This window comes from Castor canadensis, chromosome 2 (assembly GCF_047511655.1).
Source record: "Castor canadensis chromosome 2, mCasCan1.hap1v2, whole genome shotgun sequence".
Taxonomy (NCBI): domain Eukaryota; kingdom Metazoa; phylum Chordata; class Mammalia; order Rodentia; family Castoridae; genus Castor; species Castor canadensis.
Genome location: NC_133387.1, coordinates 14,260,848 through 14,279,744, shown reverse-complemented (window position 1 = coordinate 14,279,744; position 18,897 = coordinate 14,260,848). Strand labels below are relative to the sequence as shown.

General features: G+C 41.0%; 2 protein-coding genes across 10 annotated transcripts in view; one reads left to right on the top strand and one right to left on the bottom strand.

The window, feature by feature from the left end:
* The window catches only part of Agk (acylglycerol kinase), a 93,062-nt gene extending 81,844 nt beyond the window's left edge, over positions 1–11,218 (top strand). For all 6 annotated transcript variants that reach the window (XM_074061814.1, XM_020183572.2, XM_074061827.1 and 3 more), the window contains 3 exons: positions 5,930–6,000; positions 7,695–7,779; positions 8,981–11,218. In XM_074061814.1, the coding sequence (XP_073917915.1) occupies positions 5,930–6,000; positions 7,695–7,779; positions 8,981–9,118 (294 nt within the window). In that variant the 3' untranslated portion in view covers positions 9,119–11,218. The remainder of the gene's footprint in view (positions 1–5,929; positions 6,001–7,694; positions 7,780–8,980) is intronic.
* Positions 11,219–12,074: 856 nt separating this feature from the next.
* Dennd11 (DENN domain containing 11) overlaps positions 12,075–18,897 on the bottom strand; it is a 41,125-nt gene continuing 34,302 nt past the window's right edge. For all 4 annotated transcript variants that reach the window (XM_020183561.2, XM_074061781.1, XM_074061790.1 and 1 more), the window contains exon 9: positions 12,075–17,828. In XM_020183561.2, coding sequence (XP_020039150.2) covers positions 17,633–17,828 — 196 coding nt within the window. In that variant the 3' untranslated portion in view covers positions 12,075–17,632. The remainder of the gene's footprint in view (positions 17,829–18,897) is intronic.

Genomic DNA, 18,897 nt, shown 5'->3' with positions numbered 1-18,897 from the left:
AACGTTTGCCAAAGAAATCAACATTTGATAAAGAAAATAGCTTATATTTACTGAGCTTTTACCACATGCTATGCCTGTCCTAAGAATTTGACATATGTATTGACTTTGATTTGCATTTTTATAGGTAAGGGAACAGAAAAAGTGCTCAACATCAAAGAAATACAAATTAAAATAGTAACTACTGAATTGTCATAGATTACAAAGTGTAAATGCTCTCGTATTCTCATGAGAATATAAATTACAGTGCCTTTCTCAGTGGCAACTTGGTGGTATATTTGAAGTGTCTCAAATATATGCATACCCCTTGTCTACTAAGTATAGTAACTTATCTTAAATATGGTCAGATAAATATGGAATGTAGGCAGTCTTTGCTTTCTTATATAATGGAATTCTGAAAACATTGGTAAAAGTGAGTAAATAAAGGTTAAAAAAGTATATTCAGTTTCAGAGGAATTTTAAAAAGAATGATAAAATTTCTTTTACACACTTCCTTTATACTCAGTCTTTAGTAATATGTAGTTGCAGCATTTTGTGCACATTCTGTTACCATTGTTCTCTTTTCTGATGACTGAATGCCGTGAATGGATTGAGCTCAGTGAGCCTGTGATTACAGCTCTAGATTAGCCACATTCGAATGCTGAGTGCTTTTATCTTTGCACCAGTTATAAAGGCGTCTGACACTGCTTTTTTGAACGAGCAGAAGCACATTCATTCTTTTTCCCTCACCTCTGCAAAAATAAAAGAAAATGCAATAAAATATTCAAGGATAGGGTAGCTGCCACATAATAGCTTAAAATGTTTATCATTAAAAGTAGTGTAGAGTATGAAAGAAGCTTCAGGGGATTGAATCTTTTTCACAAATATGTTTACTATGTTTATAGTAGCAAAATATATGTAACAAACTAGTCAGACAGTGTAGGTAAATTGGTACATTTAATACATAATCCTCTACATATTTACTGGTAAAGCAAGATGCTCATCCTACATTGTTAAATGGAAAACTCAGTTAAATGATTTGCATCATCTGGTTCTACTTTTGTTTAAAAAAGGAATTTCTCACACCTGTAATTGAGTTTTGTGAATGATGGAGGTAAGGCCTCAATTTTATGTTCTTTCCAAATACCTGGAGGTCCAAGTCCATTTGTTGAAATGTCCATTTTCCTTCCATTGATCTTCACTAAACCACTGTCACATGTCAAGTGTCTTTGTACATGTAAATGTTTTTGTCTCTATTTTATTCCACTATTTTTTTGTAATTGAGTTCTCTTAACTATTATAGTTTTTTGATAAATTCATCTGTATTTTTCTTCTTAAAGAGTCTCTTTGATTTCTATAAATATTTATTAATTTCCACATAAAAATTTGATTGGTCTGGGTTACATTGTACCCATAGATCAGTTTGAGGAGAAAAGACAGTTCTACATATCGACTCATACATAGCATATGAACGTGATACATTGCTTCATTTTCTTAGATCTTCAATATCTCTCAGTGAAGTTTTATAGTTTTCCTATAGCACTTTGTCTTTTTTCTGGATATGTTCTTGGTTGTCTTAATTTTTGATGCTATTATAAATAGATCCCTTTAAACTTCATTTTCTAACTGACTTAATTGGGTTTTTTTGTGTGTGTGCTGATGCTGAATCAGCAGCCTAATTAAATTTTTACTAGTTATATTTTTTGTGGATTCTTTTGAGTTTCTTGTAGATTTTATTATATCAAGTGCAAACAGTGCAAGTTTTGTTTTTTCCTTTCAAAGAATTGTTTACCCTTACGATCTTTTGTCTTCACCCATGGGCCGGGATTTAGTGGTGTTGGGCACAGGGAGTGATAACGGGAGTCATAGTCTTAGTCATAACAGAAAAGTTGCATTGCTTCATTCTTGAATTCAATGTGATTTTTGTAAAAAAAAAAAAAATACCCCTTATCAGATTAAGGAAGTTTTCATCTAATCCTTGTTTGCTAAGAGTTTTGATTTATTTTATCTTAAATATCATAGACATTTAATTTTATTAAGTGTATTTCCCCATCTGTTAAGATATTAAACATCTCATTAAATCTGGCAATGTAATAAATTGATTTTTGAATGTTGATGAGACTTTTCGTCAAGATAGAGCACAAGCAACAGTTCTACCTTTGCTGCTTAAACACTGGACAAAAATCTATGAAACAAATGTCTGGCAACAGACATTGGCATGAAACAAGGACAGAGATCCTAGAGAGAAGGAAATTAAGTATGACGAGCCCACTGGTCTTCTCAGAGAATTCAGGGAAATCAAGGTAGCTAGCATTGCAGAGCAGAGTACAAGAGCAGTGAGAAGAGCCAGAGACCTGAGATTTCCCCTGGGGTCTTCAGCTGAGAACTGACTTGCATGTGCACATGAGAAGCCATCTGAATAGGAGAAGGAACTACAGACAAGGAACAGGCTCAGTCCCAAGAGAGTCAGACACATCATGGGGACAGGGGTGGTTCAGGCTCCAAACCAGCTAGAGTAGAAAATCATTGCTGTACCACTCAATGATTTCTGAGTGGTGGCCTCAGAAAAGCATTTCCTGTATAGTGGGACAAAATTTTTTTCCTAGACTACCAGCTGCCCTCTTCTCTCAAACTCACAAGGAATGTTTCCAAGTAACTTAATTGTACCTCTGAAACAAAGATGAAGAACATGGGTCAGCAAAGGGCAGCCTACAGGCCCACTTGTTCTTTTATTATTATTATTATTATTATTATACTAGGGGTACATCCTGACATTTACAAAAGTTCTTATAATGTATCATAGTTGAATTCACCCCCTCCATCACTCTCCTTTCTCTCCCCTTCCCCCATTCCTGGAATAGCTTCAACAGGTCTCATTTTTCCATTCTTACATGAGTACATATTTTCACTATATTCACCCCCCCCCACACACACACTTTTCCTTTATATTATCCCTCCTCCCACGGGTACCAGCTCCCTAGATAGGATCTGTTTTACCTTTCTGTTCTCCAGTTTTGAAAAAATAAAAAGATATTTTTACTTGTTTAAGATAGCTGTACAAGGTGTTTCATTGTGACATTTCCATGTATATATGTGTTATAATCTGAATCAGTTTATCCCCTCTATTTTTCTTTCTATCTTAGTCCCCTTCTTATGGTGATTTCAACATGTTTAAAAATTCTGTATTCATCCAGTTCGTATATATAGGTAAGATTTTTTTCCCCGCAGTATTGGGATTTGAACTCAGGACCTGTACTTTGAGCCACTCCACCAGCCCTTTTTTGTGATGGATTTTTTTCAAGATAGAGTCTTGTGAACTATTTGCCTGGGACTGGCTTCGAATCCTAGCTGCTCTGTCTCCTGAGCAGCTAGGATTATAGGCATGAGCCAGGTAAAAAGAGCACCTGGGTTTTTTTTTTTTTGGTAGGTGGAGGGCACCATACTAGGGGTTGAACTCAGGGCCTCCTTGCACTTGCTAGGCAAGTACTCTATCACTTGAGCCACACCCCTGGCCCTTTTTTGCTTGTTATTTTTCAGATAGGGTCTCCTGTTTTTGCCTGGGGCCAGCCTCAGGACCATGATCCTCCTATCTATGACTCCTGTCTAGCTGGGATTACAGGTACCCATTACCATGCCTGGTTTGTAGATTGAGATGGCGTTGCTGACTTTTTGCTGGGGCTGGGCTCAAATCCCCATCCTCCTATCCTAGCCTCCTGAGTAGCTAGGATTACATACTTGCACAACCATGCCCAGACCACTAAGAATGTTTTTTACATTTTTGAATAGTTGAAAAAATTAAAAGAAGAGTATTATTTTGTTACATGTAAAATTACACAAAATTCAAATTTTAGTGTTCATATGTAAATTTTATTGGAACACACCCACACCCACACACCCACACACACACACACCCACACCCACCCCCCCCCAATCCATTTAAGTGCTGCCTGGCTGCTTTCACACACTGTGGCAGGGCTGAGTGGCCATCTTGAAGGCCTCGTGGTTTGTAGGCCTGGAATCATCACTCTCTGGCCCTGACAGAAAACATCTACCTTTCCCTGTTTTGACTGGAGCATGGCTCTGAGGTCCCACAGCACTTCTCAGTGGTGGTTGTTTTTCTCCCCTTTCTCTCTGCAGATAGGCCAGTAGTGTACAGTTGTCCTCTTTGCTTCTCAGCCCTGCTTTAAAGCCATTTTTTAAAAACCATTTTTCCTCTAACACGCTCACCCAGCATCCAGTGTCCTATCATACAACTAAACTCCGGGCCATCCACTCCTTCCCTGTGATGTTACCTCCTGGCTCACTGTTGCCACTGTGTTCTCAACACATTGAGCCTGCAGCTGTGAACCCTGAGTGTTTCCCTCCTTGGAGTCCTCCAGTGGCTTTCTGCCTCACTCAGCCTGAAAGCCACTTCCTTATGTGGTCTGCACAGCTCCCTCTGCATCTTCATCTTCTGTTGTTCAGTCTAGCTGGCTTTCTTGTTGTTCCCTGCACCTGTAGGCATGCTTTGCCTGAAAGCCTCTGTCAGGAGGCTCCCTTTTTATTGAGGCCGCTTCCTAGACCAGTGGTTCTCAAAATGTGGTCGTTAGACAGCAGCTTCAGATCACCTGGAATTTATTTGAAGTGAAAAATTTGGGGCCTTACCCCAGATTCACTGAACTAGAAAACTGATTTTTAAATTAGTTTTTAATTGACAAATAGAAACAAGAATCGCAGTGTTAATCAGCCCTCCAGTGATACTTGCTGACACTTGAGAACTGCTGCCCTGGATATCCACATTGCTTATTTCCTCACCTCATGCAGGTTTCTGCTCAGAGGTCACCTTTGTACCTGCCCCCTCTTTAAAATGTAGCTACCGCTATCGCTGGCACCTCAGGCTCCTTGCTCTACTTCTGTGATCTCATTTTCTAATATTCTGATATACTTTTAGTATACCCTAACTTCTGATATTCTCAGCTTGACCTGGTCCCTCCACTCCCTCAGTAGAATTTAAGTTCTTCATAGGCTGAAATTCATGTTTGTTTTGTTCATTGGTTAACCCAAATACAATGAAGAGTTTATGGTTTGTGGTTGGTACTTGGTAAGTACTTGAATGAAAGGCAAACTCTCAGCAAAATCATCACACTTTATGTCAGACACTTTTATAACTCCTGGTTGAAAGATAGAGTTGTGCTTTGGTGGTACCTTGAACTTCAGGCAAAGGCGTTAGGCTCCCGAAGGCCGTGTGTTCTCCTGGGCTTACATGTTTGGAGCCTACACAGGTAAAGCTGACACAGAAGTGTTGTGACTGATTGAAGGAGGCTATGTTTGTATTGCTAGCTACTGACTGGTAACAAATTGCAGGGAATGGTACAGGAGCCAAGTCTGTTTTCATAGCTACTTCCTTGTCATTCAGATCTTCCAGAGCTTTCTGTGGTTGAAATTGGAAAGTTTCCAAACGACAGGGAATAAATGGATTGCTGCTTTTCAACTCTAGTTGCATACGTATTTATTTTAGAGAACAGACACCTGGGCTCTCTACACCAAGCAGTGGATGGGATCTGGTATGATGCTGTGTACAGCAAGGACTGAGAAATTCTGGGATGGATGGACAGAAAGCTTGGCCTCCGGGGAAGGAAGGAACCAACCGTAGGGACTTTAATGCCTGTAAATTAGGGAACAACAGAATTTCAAGCACCTCCTACCCTCAGATTTCATTTTGCTTATGTAGTAAAGAGCAAAGCAAACAAAAAAAGCAGTGAAAATGAATTTAATGCTAAGTATACTGCAGTAAAGCTCTTAATGAAAAAAGGGACAGAAAATATATTCAGAATTAAATCACTAGACATAAATTCCCGTGATGCACATGTTATTCTTGCCTTTGGTAGATTCTTCAGGTTCAAAATATGAGCCTCCAAGAGGATGCGTTAGCAAAAATTTCGAGTATTAACATTAGCGTTCTCAACCTTTTTAGAGCAAAAAGGACTTTATGAACATCTGCATTGAACCTGACACTGTCAGCAAAGGAGACTTCATAACCATTGGGTAAGCAGATGGGTTTTGTGGGGATGGGGCTTCATTAAGTAGTTTGCATTCTCAGACCGTACTGCTGAGGGCATGCCATAAAATCTGTTGAAGATGAGACATCCAGCAAAGGCCTTGTCTGGATGGGGAATTCTGGCATTGCTTTTTACTCTGTGGCTGATATGTATAGGTCTGTCTGCTGCTTTGGCCCTCCCTTCACATTTTGGGGAGATAAAAATGTAAGAGCAGCCTTTAACTTTCAGTGGAAATTAGAGAAGTCAGTGTACATGGCATAAGGTCAAGAACTCTGGTTTTAGTTGAAATGCTGAACACAAATCTTGATTCTGCTACTCACTGACCTCAAGACTAAGGCCATTTAAAATTTTTTGAATCTTAAATCTATAAAATGAAATAATATAATCATCTCTACTGATCTCAGGACTCAAATTCTCTCTCACAGGAGCATCTTTTTAAATTGTGCAGCCCTCCACAGCATTCCTTACTGTTCATGTCAGTTCACCTTGTCTTCCTATTCCTAGGGCATTCATGAGAAACTTGAAAAGATAATGAATACCCTGGACATTTTCCAGGCTTTTTTTCCTTTTCCAATACCACATTCCCTTCCAAGTCCATCTGATTTGTTAAGTCCTATCTCTGCCAGAATTTTATTGGCTGAGAATACTGTGAACCCTCCAGCAGTCTTTTAAAGCATCTGAGGAGCTGGCATGTTCCCATGCCAACCGGTAATCTGCTTGGCTCTGTCTTTCTGTGCTTTGTCTCAGCGCTCCCTCTTGTGTCCATTCAGGGATTGGACATTTCTGCTGCAGCAGCTGTGTCTCCATGGCTGCATCATTATCTACACCAGCTCTGGCAGCAGAATGGCTTTCATTAGTTTGTGGTGTTCTTGTCTTTGGTACAAATTCTTCAGATACTGAACAGCTCCTTCTGCAGCCACTGATTTATTTGCTATATCTGGAGGAGAGGGAAGAAGTGAGAGCCTGGCCCTCTCCTCCTCCAATGTCCAGAAACCACACTAATGTCTTAACTGAGAGTCTTAACTCCTTTATAGCACTGACATCCAAAAGCAGAAGGAAAGCCCCATTGTATTGCTTAATCAAGGTGATGTCATTATGCTCCTCATTCTTGTCAGCATAGCAGTTTCCTTTTGGTCCTTATAGGAAGTGATACGCATGAGGTCGAGTGTCTGTGTTTAGTAGTTTTAGTCCAAGGCCATTTAGTGAAGCTCTAATATGCTAAGTGGGTTGACAGTAGTACAGAGAATCATTAGTGAACGTCTGAGATTGGTTCATACCTAGAAAACGAATAGCTATTTTAAATTGGAATGAAAACATTTTCTCTTTCAAGGATTAAAGAATCACAAAGACCATATAATAGAAATTGAGCATTTTTCCCAATTTAAATTATTTCTCATTTTTAAATTTGAGACTAATAGCCTCAAAATTAGGTATATGTGAAACAATTCAGAGAGAGATACTGTCTTAACTTCATGCACAGTTCTATACAGTGAATAAGCCTTCTCAACTTTTGATATGTCACAGCACTGAGCAGGAATCAGTGGGAAAAATTATTCACAAATCCCCACATCTTGGAGTCTCAGTTCACTTACTTGCCCTTATAAGAGAGGGAGACCTATGTTCTTGTCTAATGCCCTTGCCATCCCTGGTTTCTAAGCTTGCTTTTTCTTGTGCCAACAGAAGTAAAAAAGTGCGAGACCCCAAACTGCGTGCCGATGGCACTGAGTGTCTCCAAGCAAGCCGCTGCACTCTGCTACTTCCTGAGGTGGGCACGGGGGCAAGGGGTGCACCCCCTCAGCTGTGGGCTCTTTGTTGGTCTGTCTTCCTCTCTGCTTTTTCCCCTCCCCTCTGCCTGTTAACTGACTGCTATTTAAAACATCTTCTGTGTGCCAACAATGTTGCTAGGTCTGGGTAATGTTAAGGGAGACCTGAAAAGGAGGGTAAAATCCCACCAAGTCATGGATTTAGAGTTGACCTCTGGAAGACTTCTAGTTTCAAAGGCAAGGGTCTTCTACAAAGTGTTAAGTCTTCAGAAGTATTTTTTTGTGTGTGTCAGTAATGTGAAAGGTTTCTGTAAAGGATCTAGAAGCAGTGTTCAGTTCAACTGAACTGAAAAGTTCAGTGTTCACTGAATTTTTCTGTGCTGTGAAATGTCATGCTTAGAAAGCTATGTAAGTGAAAACAAAGTTGAAGATACTTGAAATGTAAGGTTGATTGGTGCTATCCTAGGGGAAAGTTACTACAGGCTGCTAAAAAGTGTTGGCCATGATCTGCATTTAAGTAGGACTGCAGGTGTCCCCTCATGACTGGCACCATAGTTTGAACAGAGTGAATGCTGACTGAATGCATGAGTGGTAGACGGGCTTTATAGATGCAATGATAATGCTGATATACCTTAAGTGTGACACTCAGCAAGTCCTAGAATAGTAATGATCCAGTGGACGTTTCACTTTTCATTTGAGAAAGAGTAGGACTGAGTAATACAGATTGATACTTACGAATCTCTTAAAGATGTGACATGACCCCTGCCTTTGAATCAATATTTTATTTTTGTTATGTTGGGGACGAACCTAGGCAGATCTCTGTGCATTGCTAGGCAGGCACTCTGCCACTGAGCTACTTTCCCAGCCCTTTTTATTTGAAAATTTCAACCTTATTTTTTCTTTTCTTTTATTCATATATGCATACAATGTTTGGGTCATTTCTCTCCCCTTCAACCTTGTTTTTCAAGTCCTACAATACTTGAGAGATTTAAAAAAGAAAAGTAAATCTTTTTTTAGAAATGGTAGAATTGGGATATTTCCAGAATCAGCACTGTGCATGTCACAGTTGGCACTGAAATCTTTTGTTAGAAGGGTAAGCCCTCCGAGCAGATGATGTCTCCCAAGGTAAGCCACTTTGGTGCTGTTGTGATGGGAAGCCACTGAGGTGCAAGTGAGCCATTCTGAATCTGCTCTCTTCCCCAGGGAATGGGGGGTTCTTTCAGCATTGACAGTGAGGAGTATGAAGCAATGCCTGTGGAGGTGAAACTGCTGCCCAGGAAACTGCAGTTCTTCTGTGATCCCAGGAAGAGAGAAGAGATGCTGCAGAGCACAGCCCAGTGAGCACAGAGATGGAGCCACACTTGAAGCCACTAATGGGACCAAAAGGGAATAGATGCCTCAGCTGTCCCCACAGTGCTGTCAGGATCCCACAGGCATTTTCCTGGAAAGTACCCCCTGCCTTCTCCTGCAGTGCTTCCCATAATGCACCGTAACCCACATTGCTTTCATTTTGGGGTGAGTTGATCCCTCCTAGACAGTGGTTTTCCTCAGACTGCCTTAAGGACACGCACACGCTCAGTGGATGGAAAGAGGCTGAAACTGCCGTCTCCCAAAAGTGCACCCACAGTGGAGTGCAGGGTCTTGAGACTGTCTGGGCTCCCCATTGCTGTTCTGTTCTGTTCCTTCACCATCCTAGGGATTCCAGGGAAAGCACTCGCCATCCTGGAACCTTTTCCTCGTGCTGGGCTCCTCCATGGGTGCTGCTACTTTGTGAGCTCTTATTTCAGTTTGTCCTCAATCCAAAGGCAAATGTCAGGTTGTTTCCTTCTTTGGCCAAATGTCTCAAGTATTGTAAATTGCTTTTTTTTTTTTTAAAGTAGTGCTTCTTCAGTGTTGGTTTGCATGAGTACTGTCTGTAGTGCATGTTGAAAACTGACTTGTCCCTTCCCCTGAACTTAGTAACAAAACCTGGGGATGGGGCCCAGGCATCTTATTAAAAGGCCTACTACAGAAACTGTTTTAAAGCAGTGCTCCAGAAAGTATTCTGCTCATGTTTCCCCGAGAGGTATTTTGAAAAACCATGTGTCCCCCTTCTTTATCTATGTTGGCATCTGAAATTTTTCACAGGAAGTTAAATAGTTGCCAGTGTATTTTCTAGTGTCATGTAAATATTGATGTTTAAAAATAAAAGCTGTTACATCATTCTTTCAAACATATGCAGTGTAACTTAAATACCATAGCAGCTTGATAGCCCTCATTCATTCATTTATAAAAATAAATGAACTAGTTCTTTAGTTGAAATTTTTAAATTATTTTTTCTCCCTGTGGGTGTAATTCCATATCACTTTCAGCAAAAGAATCTTATCATAATGTAGTTTATTTTTGCTTGACATTTTTGATTGCTTCTTGTCAACAAAAAATATATAAATAGAAATAATTTTTTAGTTTCCAAGTGCTAAATTAGTACAGAACAAATGTTTCTGTAATTATTGGTATATAATTGATGAAAATTAATTTTTTATCATTAAAAATTGTTACTAGAATATTCTTTATCCTAATTAGTTCATTTACCCAATACTCAATGTTATTTATGGGGAGGTTCAAACTCAATTATATTCCTTGTGTCATTTTTTTCTAGTTGTGAGTACATAAATAGATGGAAATAGAATTAAAACAATGTCATACAGTGTTTGAATTCATTTTGAAGTTACATGGCAAAAAAGCAGTGTTCTATCATCAAAATTAATATTGTTCTCTCAATAACTTGATTTATATTCTCTATAAGTTTGTTGAAAGCAGAGAACTAAAAACCCACCTGATTTGCTACCCAGTCACTAGCATCATTTACTTTGAATACTACCATTTGGCATTTTCCTTTGTCTTTGTTTCTAGAGGGCCTTAGACCACAGTGAGATAGATGATGGTGCACATGCCTTTCTTTTTGTGTGAAGGAAAATTGTTTAGGGGGAAGTGAGGAAGAAGAGCTGGCAGGTCTGGCCTCTCAGGAAGATCAATTTTAGAAACAGAGTAACATACTCATGTGTCCTACAGAGTGAAGACCGGTGCTTAATGGATTATATAGGAGCTATGAAAAGACCATAAATGAAGATAACAAAAAATAAGGTTTACCTATTTTGTACTATATGCTTCAAAGTGGTGATAAAAAGCACTGCTTTAGTAAAAAAAAAAAAAAAAAATTACAGGTGGGTTCGAATGTCAGCATGAGGTTTGCTCACCCCTTGCTGCCCATGGAGAGGGAAGGGGATGTGGTGGTAAAAGAAAATAAAATGAGCATACTGTGCTTCTGTAGAGTGTGTAGGACCTGTACAGAGTCTGGTGTTCTTGTTCCTTGAAGCACTACCTGCTTGTGTATCTAATCATAATGGTACAGATGCTTGGGGAAGGATATTTAATCTATATTAAGAATTTTACTCACAAATATGACTTGTTTCAAGTTGTTTTCTTTATTCAGACTATATCCTATGGGGACTTGGCTTCCTTACTATCTGTTGCTTTGTCCTTTCATGTAATGCCCACATAAAATGACATGTAACAATGCCATCTACAGGACAGTGATCCTTATCAGCCAAGCTAGAATACCAAGCTGTGTGAAGAAGAAACTGGGTTCCCTCGGGTTTAGCACAAACTTTTTGGCAGGTTAACTTCACTCACAAGTTGATTATTTCTATTAAAGTCACAGTAGATGCTGTCTGTAAAACAGTTTGACATAAAGCCTTTTCCTTGGCTCTACAGTTAAAATTACTAAGGGCCAATGTTTTACACATGCACTTAACACATTAGTTTTCACAACACCCCCCAGAATGTAGGTAACATGGCCATTGGTTCTGAAAGTAGGAACCTGGCTCTGCCACCAATGTTAACAGTTTCACTGTATACTGGTTTAAAGTAACTCCCCAAGAGGTTAAAAAAGAAATTAAAAAGTTTAGAATATACCAATACACACATACGTGTATATTATAACACAGAATGTTTTAAGCTAAACTTTAGCAAGACATTTTGTGAAACAAAGGCTGCTTCTAGAAGTTTTCTCTTGTGATTGAGACGACAGAGCCTTGGCTCTTCTAAATGGTGTATTAGTCTCAACGTGGGCTTCCATTTCCTGGAGAATGTTTGTCCATACCACAGCCTCAGAGAAGGGCAGGACCTCCCCAGTCTCCTCCATGTCATTGTAAATAAAGGCAGCTTTCAGCCCATAGATTCTACTCATGGGCTAGACATCATCATTCTTTCCTACCACACACCACATCGACTAGGTGAAGGATCACAGAACACAAGCTCATGTTAAAATGTGGACTTTAATTGTAAAAACTGTTTTCTGTAAATATAGTTATATTAACCTCTCTGCACACAACTTGGTTCAGATATTTACAGATATGATATACATGGATGTTATTTGTACTGCCAAACAAAAGCAATTCAAGAAATATTTACTCTTAGCCTCAGGATTAACCCCAGTTTTCTTCAGGCCTTTAAATGACCACCACTGAAGACAGCGTGTGAGAACAACACACCTGTCTGCAGTAGTATCCAGGGCAAAACTTAAGAACCGTCTTTCTCATTTCATCACATGAGGTAATGACTTCAAACAAAAATAGATTCAGTTTCTCTTATTGCTGTAACTCTTAGGATGGGGTACTACTCAAAACAGGGTTTTTACATTTAAGGCAACAGGAACACTATGTTGAGCCTAACATGGAAAAAAATAGGAAAATAGGATTTCCAAGCTTTAAACTATTTTGTTTATATTTGTTTACATATTTAGGAAGTTCATTGTTTGCCTCAGCCCTCAACCCCTCATGTCAGCCCACCCAGGCCTCTCAGCAGCAGCATCCCTGCCATTCCTCATCAGGGGCCATTGTCGGCACGACGACCCAAACTTTGTTTTCCTGATTTTTTTTATATACTTGGTGTTTGCTTAATTTACTCGAAGGGGTTTTCACTCTAATGCCAATTAAATATATTTCATCCGGCTAACTCAATTTACCTCTGTGTGGATTTTTCATTTGGATCATTTCTGGCCAATTTATAATACCCTACCTTGCCCCACATCTCCCAACTCTCCTTGGAAAGCAAAGTAAACTTATCATTTGAGCAGGCATTCATTTTGCTACAAACATAAGTAATTCACAACTATTCTCCTATAGTGCTAAATCAACTTTCTGAACTTGGGTCATCCCAGTTGAAATTCATTATGCTGAAATTCTAGAATAAAGTCTAAAAAGATGAAAGCACTCCACATAGAACTAGAAATTTCCTATTTCCTTTCTAAATTTGTAATGTCATCCAACTGCGCCTCTCAATTCCAGCTCCCTAAAAAGTGCCAGTTACAGAACTCCCTCCCATTCCCACCTCTCTCCAGTTGATGAAGAGGTGTAATAATCAAAAGATCATGTTTCCCCTCTTCTGTCCTAGAGTTTCCTTAGGTTTGTGTTTGTGTGTTGGCCTTCCTGGGCTTCTTGAGTTGATCTCATTGTGCTGCTGAGTGCACACAGCACAATGGTGCTCCAAAACATTCAGATAGTAAAGCTTTAAGGGCCTTGGCTGCTACTAAATTATAAAGCTGCCTGTTTCTTCTAGGGTTATAGTTTTGAAATTTCCTTCCATTTCAACATTTTATACTTAATCCATCACATAATAACATCAATATAAAAATAAACTTCCATTTCTTACAAGAAAAACATTAACTTAATTCACAGCCTTTTCCCACAACACTGAGTGCTCCAATAGTTCCTGGGAATAGAGGTATATTAGTAATAAAGATATTTTAAAAAATACATGACTTGGGTTGAAAAGGAGCCCTTAATTCCTCCCCTCCCCTACCTGAATCAGAAAAGGGTTTTCTGAAATGAGAAGGAATGAGACTAGGCCTGCCAGGGTAACCCTATGGGCTTGCAGGATTCTCGCCACAGGGTGTAATGATGAGCTGCTGGGCTGGAGATGGAAGGACTGGACTTCTTTCAGGTTCAGAGCCTACGAGCCTGAAACCTAAAGGAGATACCAGAATATTTGGTTTCCATATTAAATTTCTTGGCTGTTTTAGAACTGTTCTTACCCCTAAGGTAAGCTCACTGTGAACTGAGCATTATTGTGTAATTTTATTCATCCCCACCTTCCATTCCCTCCTTTACCTCTCCAAGCATGATCTACACTGGACCTAGAGAAAGCATCTCAACTCATTTTCTGGGTTGTGCAGTTTCAAAGAGAAACAGTCCCTGAGGTCCCTGCCAATACAAGGTTAATTCACAACCACCCTTTACATGAGGCTCCCTGAAGGCCTCTGGAGAGGTGAATAACTTCACCTTTTCCCTGTGTTTGAAGGGCTTTCAGTACATAAGGACGGGTAGTAAGTTCATCCTCCTCACCACCAGAATGACAAGAGTGATCTAATTATGACTTAATTTACTTTATCTTCCAGCTATAATATCATAGGGAGTTATGTAACAAATGAACCTTCACATGTGGAACTGATTTTCATGTGTTTTATAACAAGATAAGTTACAAGTTTCTTTGCTAAATTACTTTTCTTGATACATCCATGAATTCAGCTTCTCTCTCCGAGCCAGATGGAAGAAGAGATGCTAGAGTGGATGGCAGGTGTGGAAGACAGGTGCCTCCCAATGACTGTACTCATAGTTGACAGGACCAAACAAGTCCAGGTAGGAAACTGACACTGGAATGGATCCATACCAGGTATCAGCAAGGCTGCATGTTTAGCCAGAGTTAATGCTAAGCAATGATTTGGCCCACACTTTTTAGTGTGGTAGAAGATAAGCTCTGCTTATCTCTTCTAGAAAAAGAATCCTAAGCCAGGCAACAACTGGACGTTGTCCTAAAGGCTGAGTATTACCATCTGCTAAGCCTACACAATTAAAGACAATCACTTTAACAGGCTTTTGTTATATTTAACATGGATGTCAACAAACCAACACCTGAATTCCAGTCTCCACAATGATTCTTGCTACCAGGTCTTTCTTTTCACTTGGTCAGGAATGGGGCAGCCCAGCATCATTTCCAGATTAGTGCACAGTTCAGTGTGGTGCAGATCAGTCAGACTTAGAGCTCCCCAGAAGCGCTGTGCTGACAGGGCCAGATGATGGCCACCAGTAGAGGGGTGGAAGGACACACACTAATTTTCTAACCCTGTTCCTGGAGGCCAACGGTGGTAAAAACATCTTCCCCCTACTGAGCTTCTACAACTACAGGCTGCAAAGGGTGTTTGCTAACTTCTTCCAAACAAAAGCAGATGCTTTTTACAGAGAACATTCCAAAAGTGACAGAAATGCAAGTCCATGTGACTCCTAGCTTCCACTGTCACTGTTGAGTGCTGCCTACTACTTCACAAATGAATCCCCCTTACAAGCATCTGGCAGCAAATGGCACTGAGTTGTGTCTGCTAACTTCTGAATGGGGACCAGAGCCTGGTATGAAAGGTGACGTGGGAAGCAAGAGGCACCACTTCTTTGACAACTCTGAGCATGATAGTGACAAAGGTTGGTGAAGAGCTAACATGAATTCTGTTCAGCCAAGCAGAGGCGGTGCACCATATTTCTGGTCCCATGAGGAAGTTGGCAAGGTAGGGAAGGACTGAGGGAGATTGAGCCCGTGCCTTATGACCTAAAAGTGGGCACCACTGCCTCATTAGTACCCTCCCCTCCAGGGCTGCTCACACCACAGCCCTCTGCATGAGCATGAGGAAGACACAGGAGATATCAGACAGCTGCCTAGTTAGAAGCCCATGGCCCTGACTCACCATTCAAAGGGCATCACAGGAACCTCTTTCTCACCCTTGCTTACAGTTAAAACATCACAGGCAACAAAAGTGTTTGCACATAGAAGGGTCTGGGGCAGGAGTGCTTAGAAACGGTCCTTCTAGTAAGTCCCCCAATTCCAGAGAAACGGTCTGCCTGTGTTCTCCAGGAGAATCAGGCCTTTCCTTTCACGACGATGGCCATTTCTAGCCACCCACTCCCAACTCAGAAAACCCTGAGCCCTAGGACACCACTATTACTTGACCCTAGTAAGAAAGCACCCACTGAGCCTTGCGAACAAGGAGGAAAGGGTAGCCCACAAAGGGGACCAGGCAAAACCTTCGCTGATAAACAGATGTGTTTCGTAAACATGTTACTGGATGGCTAAACCTACACCGCAAAGGAGGAAAATGTGTTAGTTGCACAGTTTACAGTTCAGTGCCCAAACCTATTTATATATTTACATAAAAGATGCTACCTTGATTAGTCAGTGTCCATTTGCATTTCCACACGTATGGATTTCTTCACTCTTGAATACTGTATCAAGGAGCTACAGTGAAAATACTTTTGAGCTAAGCAATAAGCCCTAAGAAGCCAGAATTGAGACGGAACCATGACCCATCCATTTAGAGGTTATTTCTCTCTGCTGGGGATGTTAGCCTGGCTCTGTGTTGGTTACAGACATGGATGCACTGACACATCCAGTAACAGCCTGGCAGGAAGGGTGCATGGGAAGAAATTCTTTGTTATCAACAACCCAGGATCCCAAGTCGAAATTCTTAAGTATAGCCAAAAAACCTATACTCTACCCACAAAAGCAGGCTTTCTGACTATGGTTAACAATTGCCCTCTCATCCAAACTGGTAGTCATCAAGTAACCCAGACCAAGGAAACTGGCAGGTGGCTCTAGGGCCATGCCCAGACCAAACATTTAAGAAAGCAGGTGCCATCATCACTGACACTGAAGGTTGTGGACCACTCTCCAAAGAGAAGGCACTGCAACATTTTCTCTCTAACAAATCTGTTAGATCTCTGAACCTAATTACTTAGCCTAAGGAATGTCACCTCTGCTAAAGAGATGTTTGTGAGGGCTCCAAATTGGTAAACAGTCTTTTTAACAACATGCTTCATCTTCTGAGTCAACCAGCTCATCCTGGCTAGATATGAAATCCAGTGTCTGTCCCAGAGGGGCTGTGGGCAGTGGCTCCATAGAACCCAAGTCCAGGCAAAAAAAACTTACAGCTTCTTCTCTACCCTGCTTAGACATGCACTGCTCTGCCCTTGACAAATATCCAGGTTACTCCAGGAGGACATTTATCCCTTAAGAAACTAAATTGTACAGTTAGTTTTCTTCCAAGCTCTAGGGCCAACACCAGCCCTGAGGAATTTGCCAACCATTCAGGGTAGTGGGAAGGAGAATGATTACAGAAAGAACATTGTATTGACTGACCACAATTCACTTACTTTGAGAAGGGTTTCAAAACTTCATTCTGTAATTTTAACTTTCAGCTGTCCTTAGAGCTCATATGTGGTGAGAAACATGTTTTTGTCCCTCTCTGTTCACTCTACTCAAGTGAACAGAGAAGACATACTGCCTTCATGAACAGGAAAAGGGATTTGATCCCAACACTCTGACTCCTAGAATCTGATACCTTGAAAGGTCATCTGGGTAGTTCCTGCCTTTAGGCAGATGAATATCTAAGGCCACTCTGCACAGATGGTTGTCTTATGTTTGAATAAATCAAGGGACAAGGACATAGAGACTATCTGAGCAGTTCACCCCAGTGTTTCTAGAGCTCAGCCTGCTCTTAATGACAGAATTTCTAAGACTAAACCCAAAGAACCAACAGCTCTGGGAAGAGATTCCAATGTCCTAAAAGCAGGATGCAAAACCAAGGCAGTCTCTCTTACCCCTAAGGGAAAAGGGAAGAAAGGAAATTGCAAAAATTACATTTGTGACAAAGTATAAACAATCTTCCTTTCTGTCAACTTAATAAAAAAAAATGAGGCCAATTGGGGGCCTGGGGTGTACTACAAATTGTTGTCACCCCACTTGAGTGGCTTGCCAGTCCCCATGTAACTCTTCCTATGGGCAACAGGGGTTGTCAATGACCAGCATCACGTCGATGCCATAGGCTTCCAGCAGGTCCATAAGAAAGCTCCGGTCTCCTTGGGGATCCAGGCCCATGCCCCGGGCATGCTCTGCTGTCAGAGTTTTGTCCTGACTGGCAGATACCTCCAACAAAGTCTGGAATATCCGGTTGTTTTGCTCTAGGAAAAACCTGCATTTACAAGACAGGAAAGGGAGGGAAGAAAGGACCAGAAAGAGCTCATTAGAGAGTCCCATGGGGGAACCCAAACTGTGCTGTTTTGTTTAATGTATTTTTCAAGGGCTTCAGAAATAAATTCAAAATAAAGAAAACAGAGTAAACGTGGGAGCAGTTATTAAAGTGCTAGTAAGGTTAGCCCAGAAAACCATTTGGCGTGAATTGCGGTATGATGGAGAAATGTCTGAGTGGGCGATAGCCTGACTGCCAACACGATTTCCCTGTGGAAGAGGGAAGTCATTAGTAGTGTACACACAGCCCTAGGGACAGGTACCACATACTGCTTTCTCTCTTCTGCTTTGTCATCAGGGAAGGCAGTTGAAAACACAAAACCTTACAAAGCAGTTCTGACACCAAGACTTCAAGAGAAGCTGAAATGTACATTCATCAAAGCTCTGGACAAGCCACTAGAGCCAGTGGCAGAGAGCAGAGGGCCCTGCACTGACCCTACAGCCCCAGGCCACTGTGGACAGAAAGGGAGGTGGGTTCAGAGGGGCTACAGCAGCCACGGGGCTACTGTAAACCCAGCAGTGCTAGGAGGGGAGGCTTATTATAAGAGAACAGGAAGGCGGGCCAGGGCCACTAAGACTGGCATAACTGGTTGTATCCCTAGGTGTCTGTTCTCTTTTGGGGATTACGCTTTTGGGGAAGGAGGGATTATACACACAGCAAAATTTGAAAATCATGGCTTTGAGTTCTGCATGAATAAATGAGCCATGTTCATGCTGGGTATGGTGGTGCACACCTGTAATCCCAGCTACTTAAGAGGCAGGAGGCTCATGTTTCAAGGAAACCAGGGCAAAAGAGGTAGCAAGATCCTGTCTCAAAAACAAAATGAAAATCAAAGGGACATGTCTCAAGTGGTAGAGTGCCTACCTAGCATGCACAAGACCCTGGGTTCAATCCCAGTACCACAAAACAAGCCGTGTTCAGAAAGATATTAATAGTCAGGTTAAGCAGTGCTGCTCAGAGCACTAGGTTGGCAGATGTGCCTACTGCCAAGGGCAGCTTTGGGTTCTCAGAA